The sequence below is a fragment of the Piliocolobus tephrosceles genome, chromosome 15 (assembly GCF_002776525.5).
Source record: "Piliocolobus tephrosceles isolate RC106 chromosome 15, ASM277652v3, whole genome shotgun sequence".
Lineage (NCBI taxonomy): Eukaryota > Metazoa > Chordata > Mammalia > Primates > Cercopithecidae > Piliocolobus > Piliocolobus tephrosceles.
In genome coordinates, this window is record NC_045448.1 from 61,763,932 (window position 1) to 61,784,801 (window position 20,870).

Genomic DNA, 20,870 nt, shown 5'->3' on the forward strand with positions numbered 1-20,870 from the left:
AAAGTAGCAAATGTACAACTGTTTTACACTCCGAAGGAATAGGGAAATTATATCAAAATAGTCCAGACAACATCTCTCTGTTCTAAGAGTTTTAGTCTCCTAGGACGGCAGCCAACAAGGCAGATTGAAAGGTTGGAAAGATTATTCTAGTATACCCTAAAAAAAAAACATAAAACACATATCCAAGGAGCCCTACTCATTTTTCAACGCAGAAGCAATGCTTTTGCTCACCTCTGATTCCACTAACAAAATGAGTAACTCCACTGTTGTCAAAGCAGTGAGCTAAGTCTCAGACGTATGTTCCTTTTTGATACTTAATGTTGGCTTTTCTCTTTATGAGGATGATTCATTTTATGACTTCCATTCCCCTTTCACTATGCCTCTCAAGTCCTGCTCTTGGTGGGAGCTCTGTTATAACCTAGTGTTTATTTCTTTGCTGACAAGTAATTAACTCCCCATCTCCTAATAAAAACGTGGGTTACTTTTAGTTTTTATTTCTGCTCTTTGTTGATCCTGTGATTTCTGTTTGTTTTGTTTTTGAGATAGAGTGCAGTGGTGCAATCTTGGCTCACTGCAACCTCCACCTCCTGGGTTCAAGTGGTTCTCCTGCCTCAGCCTTCTGAGTAGCTAGGATTACAGGTATGCACCACCACACCTGGCTAATTTTTTTTTGTATTTTTAGTAGAGACGAGGTTTCTCCATGTTGGTCAGGCTGGTCCTGAACTCCCAACCTCAGGTGATCCGCCCACCTCGGCCTCCCAAAGTGTTGGGATTACAGCGATGAGCCACCATGCCTGGCGATCCTATGATTTTTATAGAGCATAAACAGAATGTTCGGATTCAAGAGGCCAACATTATCCTCAAACTCTGCTTCAATAGGAATAAAGAAGGATACTGACTTGGAAGAACAGTTAGAACTTTAATATAATTTTAAAAGAACACATTCTGTTTAAAGCTAACTTTGCAAGCAAAGCTATGGGATACAGTAAACAGAAATACTCCAGAAATAATTTGATAAGCTTGTAGAATAAGCTGTCTAAAAAAAAAAAAAATTCAACAATAAAACTGGAAAGGTTGAGTTTAGATCATAGGCAGCCTAGAATATTAAGCTGAAGAGACTGGTATTTTATTTTTTATGCCATGAAGAATCTCTGGATGGGGTTAAGAGACAGAATTCTTGTATCTTTCTTATGCTACATTCTTTGTTTTAACCAGGTAACTACAATTTGTAGATAATCTATGTGCCAGGTATAATTCACTATATCATTTCATTAAATTCTTACAAACACTTATAAGGTAAACAATTGGAATTAGAGGGGTAAATAATTGAAATAAGGTTAAAATAATAGATTAATAACTGGATCTACGTCTGTATGATTCTCAAGCCCATGGGCTTCCCACCAGTACCATACTGCTTTCCTAATTTGACAGAAGGACTGAACCAGCATATGGGAAGACTGAGGCAAGGAGAGTAACCTAGAGGTAGTTATAAGGACAAAAGTAGTGTTTGGGGAAATGTCAATCTGTGAAAAGACATGGGGTATATTTTAACAAAAAGGCAGAGAATAATGGCAGCATAATGTCACATTTACAAATACAAATTCTATAATAGAAACAGACTGTGGCGGTACAAAAGCTCGCTCTATTTTTATGTGTGACGTTGGAGAAGTTGTCATATCATAGCTTCAGTATACTCATTTGTAAAGTAAGACTGTCTCAAATGGGTTGTTGCGTATCTTAAAGTAGTTGGTATCTGACACATTGGTATATATCAATGAGCACTGGCTTTTTTGTCATCATCATCATCATCACTCATGTTTGGAAATAAGCGTACAAAAATGCCTCAAGTCTCAAGTTTTAGGCAAGTGGGAAGATGGCTGCACTACCTAAAGGACACAGTAAAAATAACATCTAGAAAACTGATTTGTGCAGGGAAATAAATTTATTTTTAGAAGTATGCATGCCTTAAAGATCTATGACTTTTCCCAACACTTCCACAGTCTGCTTAGTTTCCACCTTTGTGGAAGTTTTCTACGTGATTTTTTTCAATCACAGCGTGATTCCTCCTCTTCTCCACTAATATGCCAGTAGTGGCACTGAACTGGTTTCCTCAACATGGACATCAGTCCACAACAATCAGTTCACCCACAGAAATCTTCTGAATCTCCTCTGCCATCTCCCTAAAGAAGCTTCAAATACAGCTATACCACCACCAATCCATTTCTACCAATTCTTGTCCCAAATCACTTGAATATATCCAGAGAGTATTTTGATACATAAGAAAAATTAATAATATACCACCAGTTTTAAAACCTTCCACATGTCCTAAACTTTCTACTAGTATGCAATTATAATAAAATGTTTTAAATTAACTATATGTTAAATATATTATTTTTTAAGTAAATATTTACAAATTTTAGAATCAATGCCCTAATATGTTAAGACAAGCATATCCATAGTTTCTGAAAAATGTGTTTACTTTTGATTCCTAAAAACAGTATGTTTGAAAAAATCTCAATAGTGAAGGTTAACCAACCCCCAAAAGTGAGTCAGTTACATTTACCTAAGAATTTAAGAGTAACCTAAGTATCTTCAAGCTTAAAAAGTTTTAGCAGCCTTTTCATAATTTTATACAAATGAAGTTTTCTGTTACAATTATTTACTAAATGGAAAAAAGTTAAAACACTGGGAAATTATCTTTCAAAGGAAAGACAATCCACACAAATGTATTTAACCCAGTTGAGAGGTACTTACAGTGCATGTTTTTGTCTTCCTTCTCTCACAGTTTGAATGTAGTATACCAAATTATCAAAGAAAAGCTTCATCATGTTCAGTTCTTTTTCTGCCCACCTGGCCCAAATAATAGAAAAAATAATTTTAAAGTGGGCAGGGTAAGAGAATAAATCTATGCTATGACAGTAAATATGCAAATCTGAAAAAATCTTCAAATGTAAAATTTTACAGCTACCAAAAATATACACCTTTTATATTTGAATGGTGAAAAGACATAAAGCAATGTTCCTTCATTTTTATGAATTTAAAGTACCTTTATAAGTTTTTAATCTCAAAATAATGCCTGTGAAAGCGCTATCATCAATGACTAATTTGAGTTAATATTAAAAGTAATATGATACCATTTCATATAAGGATATACTATGTGCTTTGGCCATTCTTAGCAGAATATCTAGCATACAGAAGGCATACAATAAACTTACTGCATATATCTTTTGTCATTAATTTGCTTATTTTTGAACGAATTAAAAAAAAAAAAATCAAAGAAATACCCAGCATTGAGTTCCAAAATAATGTAGAAATACTACAATGAAAACACAAATAGTGGCATATACATTCAGAGATCCCAGGGTCCATAACTTCCATAACTAACATAATGTATTTCATATAACAACTATTAGCAATTTATCTGCTAAAATGTACAGATGTAGAAGTATTAAAATTCTGTAAGTTCCAATGTAATTTACATCATGTTTCTGTTATAGCCATATTTTAAACAGAAGTTACTTTCACCTTGCTAATCACTAAAGGACAAGTGGTAGAAAGAAGAAAGACTTTGGGTTTGAAACCAGCTCCAATATACTTGCTATAAAACGGCTTCAGGCAAGTAAGCTGACCTCTGGAAGTCTGTTTGCTTGAAGGTTTATTAAAAGAGTCAAGGATAAGTTTCCAATTTTAAACTACGGGCCATTAGAATGAATTTAAGAGAGAATATGTACTAAATATTGAGTGCTGCTACACATACTAGATTCACAATAAATGATAGTTTTTGTTGTTACTGATGTCAAATAACCACAGGAGCTTAGAGTTCTTTTAAGTGATGTACTTTATGAAATTTAGGATACCAATCTCTTGAGGTAATGGAAACCCTGTGAATTTTCCTTAATTAAGTTTATTTACATTTAATTTACGGAACAAGCTAAAAGGGTTTCAACTCAGTAATACTTAGGTTCAGGTACTTAATTAAGTAACTGAATATTCAGAGACTGCCCCTTCTATACAAGAAAGTTGCTCCTTAATATGAAGCACCTCCACTGATTAAAATGACACCTGCTCACCTGTGTTAGCACCAAATAAATGCCTTTACTGCATTAGAATTTTGAAATTCAGCCACTTAAAAACTACAGAAAGAGGCAGTGAAAAAGGTCTCACACTATTCTTGTTCTTCAGTAATGTTAAATGCTTTCCCCTACCCTTCCTTTTGGAAACTTAAGGACCTTCCTTGCAAAAATAGAACTTTCACTGGATTCTTACTGTAGTATTAACCAAAGAAAGAGACTAATATACTTCTAAATAATAAAGGTTCAGATTAAACATATTCCCTTTAAAAGAACAATAAGAAACAAGGTATATGACTCAGAAGAACTAACTTCACCCAATCTGGAATTATACTGCAGACTTCCAAGAACTAAAAGCGATACACCATTGTGAAAGCAAGCAAGTGTTCTTACCACCTAAGCTTAGATTTGAGAACTTGAATCCTTCAACAAGTCGAATATTCCCTAAAATTCAAATGTCTCTGCAATCTCTCCAAAAGCTTACTTAGAATAAAGTACACAACACATCTTCCTAGTGTATTGTTTGTGGTAGACAGCTTTCTCTAGACTTATTACCAAAACATGGGGTCAATTTCACATAAAAGTTCTACCTTTGTAAGAATTCTTTTAACATTCATTAATCATAAGTTCTCCATAAATGTAAAGCAGTACAAGTTGAATATCCCTTATCCAAAATGCCAGGGACTAGAAGTGTTTCAGATTTTTTCAGATTCTGGAATATTTGCAGAATGCATAGCAGTTGAACATAGCTAATCCAAAAATCCAAATTCCAAAATGCTCCAATTAACATTTTCTTTGAGCGTCATACTGGTGCTCTAAAAATGTTGGATTACGGAACATTTCAGATTTTAGATTTTTCAGATTAGGCATACTCAACCTGTAATAGGGTAGTGTCCAGATTGTCCCAAACATGACTGTAGGTCTACAGCCAACTCCTAGAAATGGGAAACATTAAAGGCACGCAGGAGTTTACTTTAGTGTGGCTCTTCTTCAAAAGTACTCTGTTGTAGCTGCATACACTAAACATCTCCCTAGAATTAGAGTATTAATTGCTAAAGTACTGTTCCCAAACTACAAAGAAAATAAAACACAGATTTTCCTACTCATCAGGATATAATCTCCACAGGGCTAAGTGGCAGAGAAATCTAAGAAAACAAACCACATGAAACTCAAATTTTCCTGGTACAGAGTAAAAGCCTGTAGGTTGGCCAGGCGCGGTGGCTCACACCTGTAATCCCAGCCCTTTGGGAGGCCAAGGCGGGCGGATCACGAGGTCAGGAGATCAAGACCATCCTGGCTAACACAGTGAAACCCTGTCTCTACTAAAAATATAAAAAATTAGCTGGGCACAGTGGCAGGAGCCTGTAGTCCCAGCTACTCAGGAGGCTGAGGCAGGAGAACGGCGTGAACCTGAGAGGCGGAGCTTGCAGTGAGCCGAGACAGCGCTACCGCAGTCAGGCCTGGGCGAAAGAGTGAGACTTCCGTCTCAAAAAAAGAAAAAAAAAAAAAAAGGCTTGTAGGTTAGTCAAAACCTTTAGATAACTATAATTTGAAAAACATCTTTAAAATAAATACTTTATTTTATTTACTTACATTGTTATCCAGTGTGTATCGTAACTGCTACCAAACTGCTGAAAAGTACCAAATAGTTTTGGAAGAAGACGAAGTGAAATTACTACTGATCTGAAACAGAAGAAACATTCACAGAATAAAGTAATTTTAGTAATTCTTTTTATAGAAATTCGGCTATTTAAAATTTTAAATGCTAAAAGTTTTAATGAATTTTATATCGAGATATATTATTTACGCAAACATTAAATTTTTTTCTCAAAAGTATAAATTCATTTTACACTTTATATATATTAGGGCAAGAAGTCCAAGTTTAAAAATTCCCATCCAAGACCTTTAAGGTAAAACATACTATAAATATCTGGGTATAAAAGCAAGTGAAGAGCATTTAAAGATCTTTCTTAAATGAAACTATTTCTTCACAAGTCATCACTACCACTTTCTCCTAAATTCTCAACATGATTTGCATTCAAATTGAGAATCACGGCCTTATGAACCATGTTACTAATGGAAGCATGCCACATACCTCAAAAGTATAAGGAGCAGAAAGGGGAAAGGAATTACTTTAAAACTTCAAGTAGATTTGATTCTGCCTGTCCTCTGAAAGGAACAGGTATAGGACAGATACTGACATAAAAATCCTGGAAGTAGGAAAGGAGGTTGGCTGCATGAGCCTTAAGAGAGGCAAAACAAATTCTAATGAAGAACTAAACTTATTTTAATCTTAGGAGCCAATATTGCTTCATGAAAAAATTTTTCACGAATTTAGGCAGTAAATAAAATTTCTTCAATAAACATGTTTTCATTTATAAAATGCAATGTGGAAGCAAGTACATGATGTTTGACGTTAGAGAAACAGGATGCCAGGCATTAAGTGGTTATTGAGTTCAGTGAATACTGGTGTGGTTCATGTAAGAGAAAAACCAGAAGTAGGAATGTAGAAATAAGACTCATCTTCCTTCTACTCCTACCCTAAAGGAATGCTGTTCTCCAAAATTACTGAGGAATAATTACATTGTACATAACTAAAAGATTTTAAAGAGTTTTTCCTGAGATTATCTAAAAAATTCCAACTTTTCTCCCATTTAAAAGAATTAGATTCCAAAGAACAAAGACACACATTTTAAGTGCTATAATGACCAAGGACAGATTCAAAGTCATCCCAAAGCACTAAATATTATTAAAACTGAGAAATTTGTTTTTAAATGATAGAAAGTATGGCTTTTAGACTAAAAATTAATGAAACACAGAATGGGAAAGATAATTTACTGGCTTGGTGATAATAATTTATGTTTCAATGAAAAAGGAAACTTTACAAAATCAAATATACAACTCATTCCAATGATGATTAAATTGTAGAATTTCTCGTATAATGACCATGAGATGTTATACTACCAACTTCTTTGCTGAAGTAGTTCTGACTACTGATATACTTACAAAACTAACAAAAGCATAAAAGGGAAGTGTTATAGTCAAACTTACATTTCAAAGATTCTTTCAAGAGTGAAAATTGCAAATACCAAAACACATAATCCTAGGCAACAATGTGGTTAGGATAAAAAGGTTCAATGGCCAACCACAAAGGCTCAATGGCCAATGCATAATGGTTCATGCCTATAATCCCAACACTTTGGGAAGTCGAGGTGAGCAGATTGAGCCCAGGAGTTTGAGACCAGCCAGGACAAGTCTCTGCAAAAAAATACAAGAGATTAGCCGGCCATGATGGCACGTGCCTGTAGTCCCACCTCCTCAGGAGGCTGAGGTGGGAGACTTGCCTGAGCCTGGGAGGCGGAGACTGCAGTGAGCTGAGATCACACCACTGCACTTGCGCCTGGGCAACAGAGTGAGACTGTCTCACAGAGAAGAAAAAGGTTCAATGATCCAGAGTAGTAATACACTAATTTTAGACTCAAGAATAATCCTATCATACTGAATTGCACTAGCTGTTTGGTTTATTCCAAGAGTTTGTGTTGTAACCAAAAGCTTATGACTATGCAACAGCATGGTAGTCCCATAAGAATTACTAACGCAGCTTTTTGTTATCTTAGAACAGAGACATTCACTGTTGGTCTTCACAGCTGAAGTTACATATGGATGATTTTGTCTAATCTAGGATTCCATATTTTAAAGAAGTATATTCTACAAAATAGTCATTTAAAACCACAGTATATATCAAAAGTTGACATGAAATGCCATATATAATACAGTCTCTAGGGAAGGAAAATAGTTTGTGTGTGTGCATGTGTGTCCGCACATTTCTTTTTTTTTTGTTGAGACAGGGTCTCACTGTGTTGCCCAAGTTGGAGAGCAGTGGTGCAATCTTGGCTCGCTGCAGCCTTGACTTCCCACCTCAGCCTCCCAACTAGCTGTAACTACAGGTATGTGCCACCATGCGCAGCTAATTTTAAAGTTTTTCTGTAGAGATGGGGTCTTCCTATGTTGCCAAGGCTGATCTCAAACTACTGGGCTCATCAGATCCCCCATCTCAGCCTCTCAAAGTGTTGGAATTACAGTCATGAGACACTATACCTGGTCCCTTTTGGATCTTTTAAATTTTCCTACCTATAAAAGAAATATGTACTCATTTTAGGAAAACTGAGTAACAAAAAGGCACAAAGAAAAAAAAAAAACTCAAACTGGGTGCGGTGGCTCATGCCTGTAATCCCAACACTTTGACAGGTCAAGGCGAGCAGATCACTTGAGGTCGGGAGTTCGAGACCAGTCTGGCCAACATGGCAAAACTCCACCTCTACTAAAAATACAAAAGTTAGCTGGGCGAGGTGGTGCACACCTATAATGCCAGTTACTTCGGAGGCTGAGTAAGGAGAATCACTTGAACCTGGGAGGCAGAGGTTGCAGTGAGCCAAGATCATGTCACTAGACTCCAGCCTGAGCAACTGAGCGAGATTCCATCTCCAAAAAACAAAACAAAACAGCAAACCTCAATCCTCCCAAAAACAACTGTATTGTAGAGATTACATTCTGACTTATTTCTTACAATCTTTTCTTTTTAACAGTTAGGCCTGTAATTATTTGCCTCAATCATTATATAATCTTTGAAAACTGAACCCTTAATGGCTGCATGATATCTAATCTTTCATACAGCTTTCCTTTCTTATTGAAGTTTAATAAACATACATACAAAAGAGGGCACAGTTCAAAATTCTGAGGTAAACACATCTACGCAACCAGCAACCAAATCAAGAAACACATCAATATCAGCATTCCAGGAGCCTATACTGTGTCCCATATTCCAACCACTAGTCACCCCTCAGGGTAGCTATTATCCAGTCTACTAAATACAAGAACTCACCTGTTTTTACATGATATAAATAAAATAATAGAGATATATATTGTTTTTGTGTCTGGCTTCTTTCATCCAACTTGTTCCATGTAGTTGTTTTACTGTTCATTCAATGTTATTGCTATATAGTATTTCTATGAGTAGTCCACAATTAGCCTTTCTACTTTTTTTTTTTTTTTTTGCATTTGAATAGCTATGCAAAGAATATGTAGTTATGTTATTTATTTTGAGACAGGGTCTCACTCTATTGCTCAGGGCTGGAGTGCAGTGACGTGATCATGACTCACTGCAGTCTGAATCTCCCCAGGCACAAGCAATCCTCCTACCTCAGCCTCCCAAGTAGCTGGGACTACAGGCACGCACCACCACACCTGGATACTTTTATTTGTATTTTTTGTAGAGGTGAGGTTTTACCACACTGCCCATGCTGGTCTCAGTCCTGGGCTCATGCAATCCACCTATCTTGGCCTCCCAAAGTGCTGGGATTATAGCCATGAGCTACCGCAGCTGGCCCAGTTATTTTCTTTTCTTTTCTTTTTTTTTTTTGAGGCGGAGTCTTGCTCTGTCACCCGGACTGGAGTGCAGTGGCCAGATCTCAGCTCACTGCAAGCTCCGCCTCCCGGGTTTACTCCATTCTCCTGCCTCAGCCTCCCGAGTAGCTGAGACTACAGGCGCCCGCCACCTCGCCCAGCTAGTTTTTGTATTTTTAGTAGAGACGGGGTTTCACCGTGTTAGCCAGGATGGTCTCGATCTCCTGACCTCGTGATCCGCCCATCTCGGCCTCCCAAAGTGCTGGGATTACAGGCTTGAGCCACCGCGCCTGGCCTTGCCCAGTTATTTTCAATAGGGCTGCTGTTAGCATTCTTGACTCTGCCTTTGGGTGATCACCAGGGTATATTCTGTGAGGCATATACTTAGAAGAGGAATTACTGGGTCACAGGGTAGGCAGATGCACATATGGGGAGTACAAATTATTGAACCACTTATTAAAATTTGTGTTTTCACAAAGACTTTTAAAAGAAAATTAACATTTTACAATTAACTGTTATAAAACCCATGTAAATGATGACATATCATCCAGCCATTAAAGGAATTCTTTTCAAACAATATATACCAGCCAGGTGCAGTGTGTAATCTCAGCACTTTGGGAAGCCAAGGCAGGAGGATCACCTGAGGTGAGGAGTTGAAGACCAGCCTGGACAACATGATGAAACTCCCTCTCTACAAAAATACAAAAATTAGCCAGCCATGATGGCAGAAGCCTGTAATCCCAGCTACTCAGGAGGCTGAGGTGGGAGAACTGCTTGAATGTGGGAGGCAGAGGTTGCAGTGAGCCAAGATCACACCATTGCATTCCAGCCTGGACGATGGAGCAAGACTCCATGAAAAAAAAAAAACAAAGAATGTACAGCAAAGGAGGCAACTGATCCATTTACAGAGTTCTATTAGTGGTTTCTTATATGTGCATGAACAAGGAATTTGTGTACTGTAACTGTTCAACGTATTGCCCTTTAAAGAACCAAAAAAAAAAGAAAAGAAAATATAGCATGTACTGTTAAAATTCAATTGGGGAAAAAATATTTTCAAGCACTTAGATATTCGATAAAATTAAACAATCACAGCAGACCTACACAGATGTAAGCGGAAAACAATATATTAATAACTGAACTGACAACATCACATCAGAATCATATTTTCACTATATTAGAGAATAGAACACTATCAGAGCAGTATAGGTCAAGAAAACATGAAACTATATCCACGGAAGAACACTGAAAATCAAGAAATGTGTAATCAACTGATTCTCAATGAGAAGTACATAACTATGAAGCAGAATTCAAACGACAGAAAAAACACTAACCTGTTTTAAAAAAAAAAACAAAAACACACTTTGAGGTATGACAAAGAACTGTACATATCTAATATATACGACTTGATGAGTTACCAACCTAGTCTTTTATGTACTACAAATACTGACACATTAAAAGACACACCTAAATGGAAGAACAATGCTGTTATCAAAGTGTTTATATTATAGCTTAAGTAAAATTTCACGTATTTAGCATTCTTTATGAGACAGTTCAAGTACATTTAACTGCAACTTGAAAACACAGTAATCACCAAGGTGTTTCCAGAATCAAAAAGACAGTATCTTTTTTTTTGTTTCTGTTGGGTGGATCTAACAAAGAATGGTGAAAGGTGCTGAAAAGAGCAACACTGAGTGCTTAAAATATGAACCATGTGAGGAACAAGCCTCTAAATTTAATATGAAAACTACAATTACTAAGAAACAGATTAATACAGGTATATGAAACAGTATAAAAACATCACACCTAGTCAACAAGAATGTCCCCCCACACCCGAATACTTTGACTACTGTGTTAAAAATTTTTAAATTCCTCTTTACCTGTTGTTTCCCAAGTTTTCAAGGCAACCTTCAATGAATCTCATTCGAATCTGTCTATCTGTAAACCAACATACTAACGAACAAAGAAGTTTCTCTGCTTCATTTATTAATCCTTCAGAAAGATTAACCTATAAAAAACGTACATAAAATTATTATTTATCCTAATTGCATCTTGCTGAAATTTCCTAGTCTTCTGGCTCTTAATTTAAATAACTTACTGCATCTTCATCTTGAACTATATCCCACAACAAAGTGTTTCCTTTCTTGCAAACATTATCCAAATTAATGTCTGTAACAGCATTACTGTTGAATTGATGTTTATGAACTACAGGTCCTGAAAAGGGGGGGGAAAAAAAACAAAACAGCATACTATAGAGAAATGCAGTTGACCGATTATAGCATTTGTATGGTTAGTAAATCCAAACAAAAGTATAGGATATTTTTCTTAGATCATAAAATAAAAACACATTAGCACAATTTTTTGTTGTTGTTTTGTTTTTGTTTCTTTTTAAAGAGACTGAGTCTCGCTTTGTTGGCCAGGCTGGTCTCAAACTTGTGGCCTCCAATAATCTCCTTCCTCAGCCTTCCAAAGTGTTGGGATTACAGGTGTAAGTCACTGCACCCAGCATGGCACAATACTTATGAAAAGAATAGTGCCATTTAGATTTGATAAGGTTAAAGTGAAATCGTTTCCTTTCTACAGTCTCTTTGCTATTTATAATTAATATTTTCACATCAAGAGAACTGTACATAAATACTTGAAACTAAGTGTGAATAAGACAACATATTTGAAATAATTATTTAACAAACAGACATTCCTCTAAATGATCTATATAATCTTTTATAATCCCTATATTTTTAAAAAAACACTATTTTTATTGGAGATAATTTACCCAAAACATTCAAATTAAAAGACTATTATAGAAATATTACATTTTGTTTAGACATTCACTAGTTACAGTCCTGTAACTACCCAAACTAGAAACATTTGGATAGTTTCTAGTTTTATACTATTATTAAAAAACTACCATAAACATCTGTGTGACAAATTTTGTGTAATTTCCTTTCCTTTCTCTTGTGTAAATACCGAGGACTGACATCGCTGAGTCATAACGTATTATGTATGTTTAACAGAAAACTGCTGAAAAGATTTCCAAAGTGGTTGTGCCATTTTACATTCCCATCAGCAGTGTATGAGAGCAACAGTTAGCCCCTTCCTTCCATATCCTCCCTAATACCGTAGTACTGTCACTCTTTTTAATTTCAGCCATTCTAACAGGTATGTGGTGTAATCTCATTAAGGTTTTTAACTTCCATTTCCCTAATGACTAATGATGATGTGAATCTTTTCGTGTGCTTAGTAGCTATGTGTATACCTCCTTGGTGAAATAAATAATTTGCCACTCTTTAATTGGGCTGTCTTACTATTGAGTTATAAAATGATTTTATATTCCAAATACAATCAATTTCATATATATGTAATTTTCAAATATTTCTTCTAGTCTGTGGCTTTTTTTGTGTGTGTATGGGTGGGGGGATTGTTTTGGTATTTACCTTTTAAAATTTTATTAAAATACATATATAATCAAGATGGAGAACATTTCTATCACCCCAGAAAGTTCTTTGTTTTTTTTTTTTTTTTTTGAGGCAGAGTCTCGCTCTGTCGCCCAGACTGGAGTGCAGTGGCCAGATCTCAGCTCACTGCAAACTCCGCCTCCCGGGTTCACGCCATTCTACTGCCTCAGCCTCCCGAGTAGCTGGGACTACAGGCGCTCGCCACCTCGTCCGGCTAGTTTTTTGTATTTTTTAGTAGAGATGGGGTTTCACTGTGTTAGCCAGGATGGTTTCGATCTCCTGACCTCGTGATCCGCCCGTCTCCGCCTCCCAAAGTGCTGGGATTACAGGCTTGAGCCACCGCGCCCGGCCTCCCCAGAAAGTTCTTTTGTGATCCTTTACAATTAATTCCCACCCTCAAGCCCTAGGCAATGATTGAGGAGCTTTCTATCCTTACAAATTACTTTTGACCATTCTAGAACTGCACATAAGTAATACATAGTATGTACTTTCTTCTATTTCTAGCTTCTTTTGCTCAGAATGATGTTTCTCAATATTCATCCATGATTCTGGACGTGTCTATGTAGTTCCTTCCTTTCTACTGATCAGCAAAATTCCACTATGTGAATATACCAGTTAATTCCAGTTGGAAGGCTTTCTGAATAAAGGCACACACATGAATAAATCTTTTGGCAGACATGTTTCCATTTCTCTTGGGTAAAAACTGAGGGCAAAAGAACTTCTGGGTCATATGGTAGGTAAATATTTAACTTTGTGATAAAGCAATCTGATACAGTTTGAATGTTTTGTTCCCCGCAAATCTCATGTTGAAACGTGACCTCCAATGTTGGAGGTGAGCCTAGTAGGAGGCGTTTGGGTCATGGCAGCAGATCCCTCATGAATGTTTTCATGCTGTCCTCATCATAGTGCGTGAGTTCTCACATTGACTTCAGATGAGACCTGGTTGTTTAGAAGGGAGTGGCACCCCTCAAATCCCCCGTTTCCACTTTCACCATGAGACCTCTGCTCCCCTTTCACATTCTGCAATGATTGTAAGCTCCCTGTGGCCCTCATCAGAAGCAGATGCTGGCACTATGCTTCTTGCACAACCTGCAGAACTGTGAGCCAAAATAAACCACTTTTGTTTATAAACTACCCAGCCTTAGGTATTTCTTTCTTTTTTTTTTGAGATGCAGTCTCACTCTGTTGCCCAGGATGGAGTGGAGTGGTGTGATCTTGGCTCACTGCAACCCCCACCTCTCCGGTTCAAGTGATTCTTCTCGTGCCTCAGCCTCCCAAGTAGCTGGGACGACAGGTGCCCGTCACCACACCCAGCTAATTTTTGTATTTTTAGTACCAACAGGGTTTCACCATGTTAGCCAGGCTGGCCTCGAGCTGCTGACCTCAAGTGATCCACCTGTCTCGGCCTCCCAAAGTGCTGGGATTACAAGCGTGAGCCACTGCACCAGGCCATTCCTTTAGAGCAACACAATAATGGACTAACACACAGTTCTCCCAAGTGATTATATTTTATGTTCCACAGCAAGATATGACAGTTCCAGCTCCACATTCTAATGTTAATCCTTGATATTATCAGTCCTTAATTTTACTCATTTCAATAGGTATGTAGTAGTACCTCACTGTGGTTTTAACTTACATTTACCAGATGACAAGAGATACTGTGAATGTACTTATTGTCCATTTCTTTTTTTTTTTTAAATGGAGTATTACACTGTCATCCAGGCTGGAGTGCAGTGGCGTGATCTCGGCTCACTGCAACCTCCACTGCCCAGGTTCAAGCGATTTTCCTCTCTCAGCCACCCAAGTAGCTGGGACTACAGGCAACCACCACCATGCCCAGCTAATTTTTTTTTTTTTTTTTTTTTTGCATTTTTAGTAGGGATGGGGTTTCACCATGTTGGCTAGGCTAATCTTGAACTCCTGACCTCAAAGGATCTGCCCACCTCAGCCTTCCAAAGTGCTAGGATTATAGGTGTGAGCCACCATGCCCAGCCCTTATTGACCACTTCTATATATCATCTTTTATGCAGTATCTGTTTGACACTTTTGCCCATTTTTAAAGTGACTATCTTACTGTGTTGGAGGAGGTCTTCCAGTACTAAAAACATTGTAATACAAGGTAGATTTGGAAAGCATTAACATATACTATCATTTTATTCTGTCTACAAAGGGTTGTGAAAAGAAAATAACCATTTTGTTCAATTTCTAACTCCATGCAGTAAAAAATAGGTAAAACACTAATTAAAGGAAAATTTGAGTTAAGAATGGTAACAATTTACAAATATGGCATCACATTGAGTCAGATGACTTCAATCTAACCTATTCCTTTCTCAACAACCACAAAGTAACTTAACCTAGACAATCATGTACAAAAAATATGTACAAATCAGTAAATTGATCCAAGATCCACAAGTTGTGTTTCCAAGTGCGTTCATGGCCTCAGCCTAAACCTAATCCATCAGGTTTACTTAAAATGTACTGGCATCCCAAAACCCATTTACTAGGCCAGTATACGTTGATGATACCAACCAAACAAGAGGTTAAAGGCCTTTAAACTGCCAATTCTAAAACTGTTTTTACTTTCTTACTTTTTTCTTGCTTTACTCATTAATTCCCTACTACTCTTTACCTTCCTTCATCTTCCATTCTTTCGAGTCTGGTCAAGTCCTATTACTTTAAGATTGATTTAGACTTGAACAATGATTTCTCAGACTCACTCCTCTTTATTCCCTCCTACCCTTCCCTAACCCCAAGCAACCACTAACCTTCCTTCTGCCTGCAGATTTGCCTATTCTAGACATATCATATAAATTGAATTATATAATTTTATCTTTTGTGATTTCCTATTACTTTTAGGTCCTATGATTTCTGAATATAAATTCTAATACAACCATATATTTTCTAAAATACAGAGCTTTAATTATTACATATTATTGTTATATTTTTTTTTCCCCACTGAATATCTCGATAGAACTGCAGGCTTTATTTATATTCATGATGCAGTATTTATAATAATTCCCTTGGGGGAAAAAAACTACCATATGGAAACTATTGTGACAAAAACATTTAAGTATCAAATCTTAACTATTGATTCCTTTCAACAATGTAAGATAAATTATTCCGGTTGTGAAGAAGGTAATATATTTCACTTACTGTAGAGTCTTACCTTGACTAAGATGTTCATGGTAAATGGAAGCTAAATTGGGAAGATGTTGTTGGAGGTGAGACGTCAGTTCTGCATGTGAATTAATCTGAACTAGCTCCTCTTCACATCCAGATTCTTCACCATCAAAATCAGCCATATTTTTTTCCGATTTTGCACTGACCTGGGAGCTACTACAACTGACATCATCTGCACTTAGCATATCATCAACCATATGCCTACAAAACAGAGAAAAGCACAAAGTTAGTAATTACAAATGTAAATCTAATTTGTGAACCACAAAAAATACCTCTCTTAGACTTACAAATACACTCGGAAACAAAGCGACATCTGCTTATTAACAATATGGAATGTTGAGAGCTTTACGAAACTGAAAACTTCACACCGTCAGTATTATTTAATAATTTTACAATACACACTCGTATTACCAGGCCTATTAACACACCTCATCAGAACAAATTCAAAGAACAATTTTAACAAGATCACTAATACTCACTATTTACATATTATTTTATACAAAGTCTATAAAATGTGAACTCATAAAACGTGGTTTTATACAACTGTAGAATCAAACCAAAAAAAATTTCAATTTAAAGCTGCAGTCTTGATGGACTTAATATTAATTAGGGAACTTCTAACTCAACAAACCCAAAGTAAGTATTCATTTCTAAAACACACTGTTATTGGACATAAAGACAAAATGATTTTAAAAAATCAAAAAATAACATGAAGTTCAGGGTTGATTAAGAGACTCAAAAGTAGTACCATTAATACACAGAATATGAGAAGAGCTAAAATGAAAAATTAAATCATTACATCTTTTGAGGTATGGAATGGGTACAGGTGTCAAAATTAAGATTTGCAGTGTACCAAACTGAATATACTGCACCTCAGTTTTGTAACAAAGTAATTCTTTGTCTTCATCATAAGCTGTGCTGGGGACAACTGTGAATGTTTCTATCTATAATGCCAGATAGTGAGCCAGTGGTTCTCAATTAGGGGTGAATTTAGGCCCTTGGGGGAAATCTAGAAATATCCAGAGATATTTTTGGATGTCAAAACTGAGGAGATGCTAGTGGAATCTAGAGATAAGGCTCAGGATACTGGCAAACATTCTGCAATGCACAGGACAATATTAACATTGCTATAAATTCAAACCAAAAAAATGTTCTGGCCCAAGGCTGGGCATGGTGGCTCACACCTGTAATCCTAGCACTTTGGGAGGCCGAGGCAGGCAGATCATTTGAGGTGAGCAGTTCAAGACCAGCCTGGTCAACATGGTGAAACCCTGTCTCTACTAAAAATACAAAAATTAGCTGGGGCATGGTGGCAGATGCCTATAATCCCAGCTACTCAGGAGGCTGAGGCAGGACAATCACTTGAACCCAGGAGGTGGAGGTTGCAGTGAGCCAAGATCGTGCCACTGCACTCCAGCCTCAACAAAAGAGTGTGACACTGTTTCAAAAAAAAAAAAAATTTTTTTAAATTATCTGGCCCAAAATGCCAATGATGCCAATCTTTAAAAAATAATTCCTTAAACTCAGATGCATCAGTGGTAAGAATTAAAAAGCAAAGGAAATAAAGAAGTAATACATATAGATATGTAGTTCACCTTAACTTAACTGAATTCTGGAAGATCTGACAAATTGTTGAGTATAGCAAAACTCAATCTGATAAAGGGCATATCCATGATTCACCATAAACTCACATACTATCACTTGTAACAACAATAATAAATATGCAGCTAACACTTAATGAGCACTTACTGTGTACCAATCACATTAGTTAGCCCAGGAAATCCTCACAATAAAACTATGAGATAGATACTATTGTTCCCATTTTATTTTTAGAGACAGAGTCTCATTCTATTGCCCAGGCTGGAGTGTAGTGGTGCAATCATAGCTCACTGCAGTCTTGATCTCCTGGACTCAAGCGATCCTTCCACCTCAGTCTCCCAATTATCTAGAACTACAGGTGTGTGCTACCATGCCTGGCGGGTTTTTTAAAAATATTTTTGTAGAGACAGGCCCCCACTACATTGCCCAGGCTGATCTCAAACTCCTGGCCTCAAACGATCCTCCTGCCTTAGCCTCCAAAGCACTGGGATTATTGTTCTCATTTTACAGAAGAAAAAAATGAAAAATTAATTATTTTGCCCATCATAATACCACCAGTAAGTGACAGAATCACCTATTTGGCGTATTTCACAGATAACCAAAAAGTTTTATGCTAGAGCTTATCCTTTTAAATACCCTAAAATTAGGAGATGTGTAAAAGTTCCCTTTCTTCATCACAATTTAGGCATGTTTCCGTAAGTACTCATACCTTTTTTAGGCATTTACTACAAGAAGTTCAAAATCTAATCCTGTGCTATCCAATATAACACTGACTAGCCATATGTGACCATTACACACATAAAACATGCCAGGTCTAGGCTGGGTATAAGTGGCTCACGCCTGTAATCCTAGAGCTTTGGGCTGAGGTTAAAGGACCATCTGAGGTCTTGGGTTCAAGACCAGCCTGGGCAACATAGCAATACCCTGTCTGTATAAAAAAAAAAATTAAGAATTAGTTAGGAGTGGCAACACACACCTTAAGTCTCAAGTACTCAGAAAGCTGAGACAGGAAGATTGCTTGAGCCCAAGAGTTTGAGACTATGGTGAGCTATAATCACACCACTGCACCACAGCCTAGGTGACAAGAGTGAGACCCTCTCTCTCAATTAAAAAAAAGAAAAAGGCCAGGTGCGGTGGCTCACGCCTGTAATCCCAGCACTCTGGTAAGCTGAATCACAAGGTCAGGAGTTCGAGACCAGCCTGGCCAATATGGTGAAACCCCATCTCTACTAAAAATACAAAAATTAGCCAGGAATGGTACAGGGGGTACCTGTAGTCCCAGCTACTCGGGAGGCTGAGGCAGAAGAATTGTTTGAACCTGGGAAACGGAGGTTGCAGTGAGCTGAGATAGTGCCACTGCACTCCAGCCTGGACGACAGAGCAAGACTCCATCTCAAAACAAAAAACAAACAAAAAAAAACACAAAAAAAGGCCGGCGTGGTGTACACCTGTGATCTCAGCACTTTGGGAGGCCAAGGCGGGCGGATCACCTGAGGTCAGGAGTTCAAGATCAGCTTGGTCAACATGGTTAAACCCCATTTCTATTAAAAATACAAAAAAATTAGCCAGGCACGGTGATGGGTGCCTGTAATTCCAGCTCTCAGGAGGCTGAGGCACAAGAATTGCTTGAGCCTGGAAGTGGAGGTTGCAGTGAGCCTAGATCATGCCACTGCACTCCAGCCTGGGTAACAGAGCGAGACTATGTCTCAAAGAAAAGAAGAAGAAGAAACTAAATAAATAAACATTTTAAAGAATTAAAAGGTGGCCAGTCTAAACTGAGAAGTGCTGTAAGTAAAAAACACGCACTAAATATTGAAGACTTGGTAAGAAAAAAAGGAAGGATATACGTTACTAATTTCTATACTTATTACACGTGGAAATGGCATTGCAGATATTATTGGTTTAACATGATTAAAATTAGCAACCTAGTTTGTTGTTGTTGTTGTTTTGTTTTTGAGTCTCACTCTTGCCCAGGCTGGAGTGCAGTGGCATGATCTCAGCTCACTGTAACCTCCACCTCCCAGGTTCAAGCGATTCTCCTGCCTCAGCCTCCCAAGTAGCTGGGATTACAGGCGTGCACCACCATGCCTGGCGAATTTGTCTATTTTTAGTAGAGATGGGGTTTCGCCATGTTGTTCAGGCTGGTCTCAAGCTCCTGACCTCAAGTGATCCACATGCCTGGCCTCCTAAAGTGCTGGGATTACAGGTGTGAGCCACCGCACCTGGCCAACAACCTGCTTCATTTTGTGTTTTTAAATGTGCCCAATATAAAACTTGAAATTATCTATTTGTAGCTTACATTTATACTTTGCACTATACTACTAATGAATAGCACTAATACAGAATAAATTGCAATTGAATAAACATAGGATATAATACTTCCCTAAAGGAAATATGAACTGAATATTTATTTTGAAGTAGGCTTACCCATCGTGGTGGTGGTGATGGTGGTGGTGGTGATGGTGATGCTGCGGACCAATAAATTGTCGACAATTAAATAATTCATTCCCAATAGTCTCCCCAAGGAAGTCCCCAGTTCGTGTGATACAAGACTCCTGAGACCCTTGTGCTATATGAGTAGCATTCATTTCCCCTGAAATATCGTGTTCTGGGTCTTCAGAGTGTGAACAAGCATCCAGCATTCGCATTCGATTATCTACTGACGGCAATGATTCAGTGTTAAAAACCAGGTCCTTTCCTGTTCCGCTGCTTGTCCCATTTCTTTCTGATGTGCCTTGGGAGTCCCCCAGGCAAATGCCTGCTTGACTCTCTAACTTTCTATTCCGAAGATCTGCACCACAACTGCTTTTGGGAGGATTATGACCATGATCGTCATCTTCATCTTCTTCTTTGAGGGCTTCAATATCTGCAATGTCTTCTGACTGTACCTCACTGCCAGGGCTCCCAGCTGAATGGCTTGCATGGCTAGAATTGACCTCATTGCTAGATCCATCACTATGCCCACTGCTGCTACCAGGACCACTGCTTCCATCTTCACCACTGTTGGCAGTTTCGTCAGAACTTCCCTGCATGGATTCCTATATTTTGAAACAAACAAATTTAAATAAATATTTAAACCAGTAAGAAAAAAGGTAACCAACATTAATAAACTATACTTTTTAAAAACGCTGTCAGTCTTGTTAGACTCCTTTGAACAATACAAAAT

At 37.5% G+C, this 20,870-nt stretch overlaps 1 protein-coding gene across 4 annotated transcripts in view; it reads right to left on the reverse strand.

Moving 5' to 3' along the window:
* Positions 1-20,870, reverse strand: part of USP34 (ubiquitin specific peptidase 34) — a 291,540-nt gene that overhangs the window by 143,194 nt on the left and 127,476 nt on the right. For all 4 annotated transcript variants that reach the window (XR_002734953.2, XM_023228313.2, XM_023228311.2 and 1 more), the window contains exons 15-20: positions 20,132-20,742; positions 16,092-16,306; positions 11,569-11,684; positions 11,351-11,478; positions 5,664-5,753; positions 2,755-2,850 (exon numbers count right to left, since the gene is read on the reverse strand). Coding sequence is in view for 3 of the 4 variants with exons in the window: in XM_023228313.2 (XP_023084081.1) it covers positions 2,755-2,850; positions 5,664-5,753; positions 11,351-11,478; positions 11,569-11,684; positions 16,092-16,306; positions 20,132-20,742 (1,256 nt within the window). In the remaining variant the exon portion in view is untranslated. The remainder of the gene's footprint in view (positions 1-2,754; positions 2,851-5,663; positions 5,754-11,350; positions 11,479-11,568; positions 11,685-16,091; positions 16,307-20,131; positions 20,743-20,870) is intronic.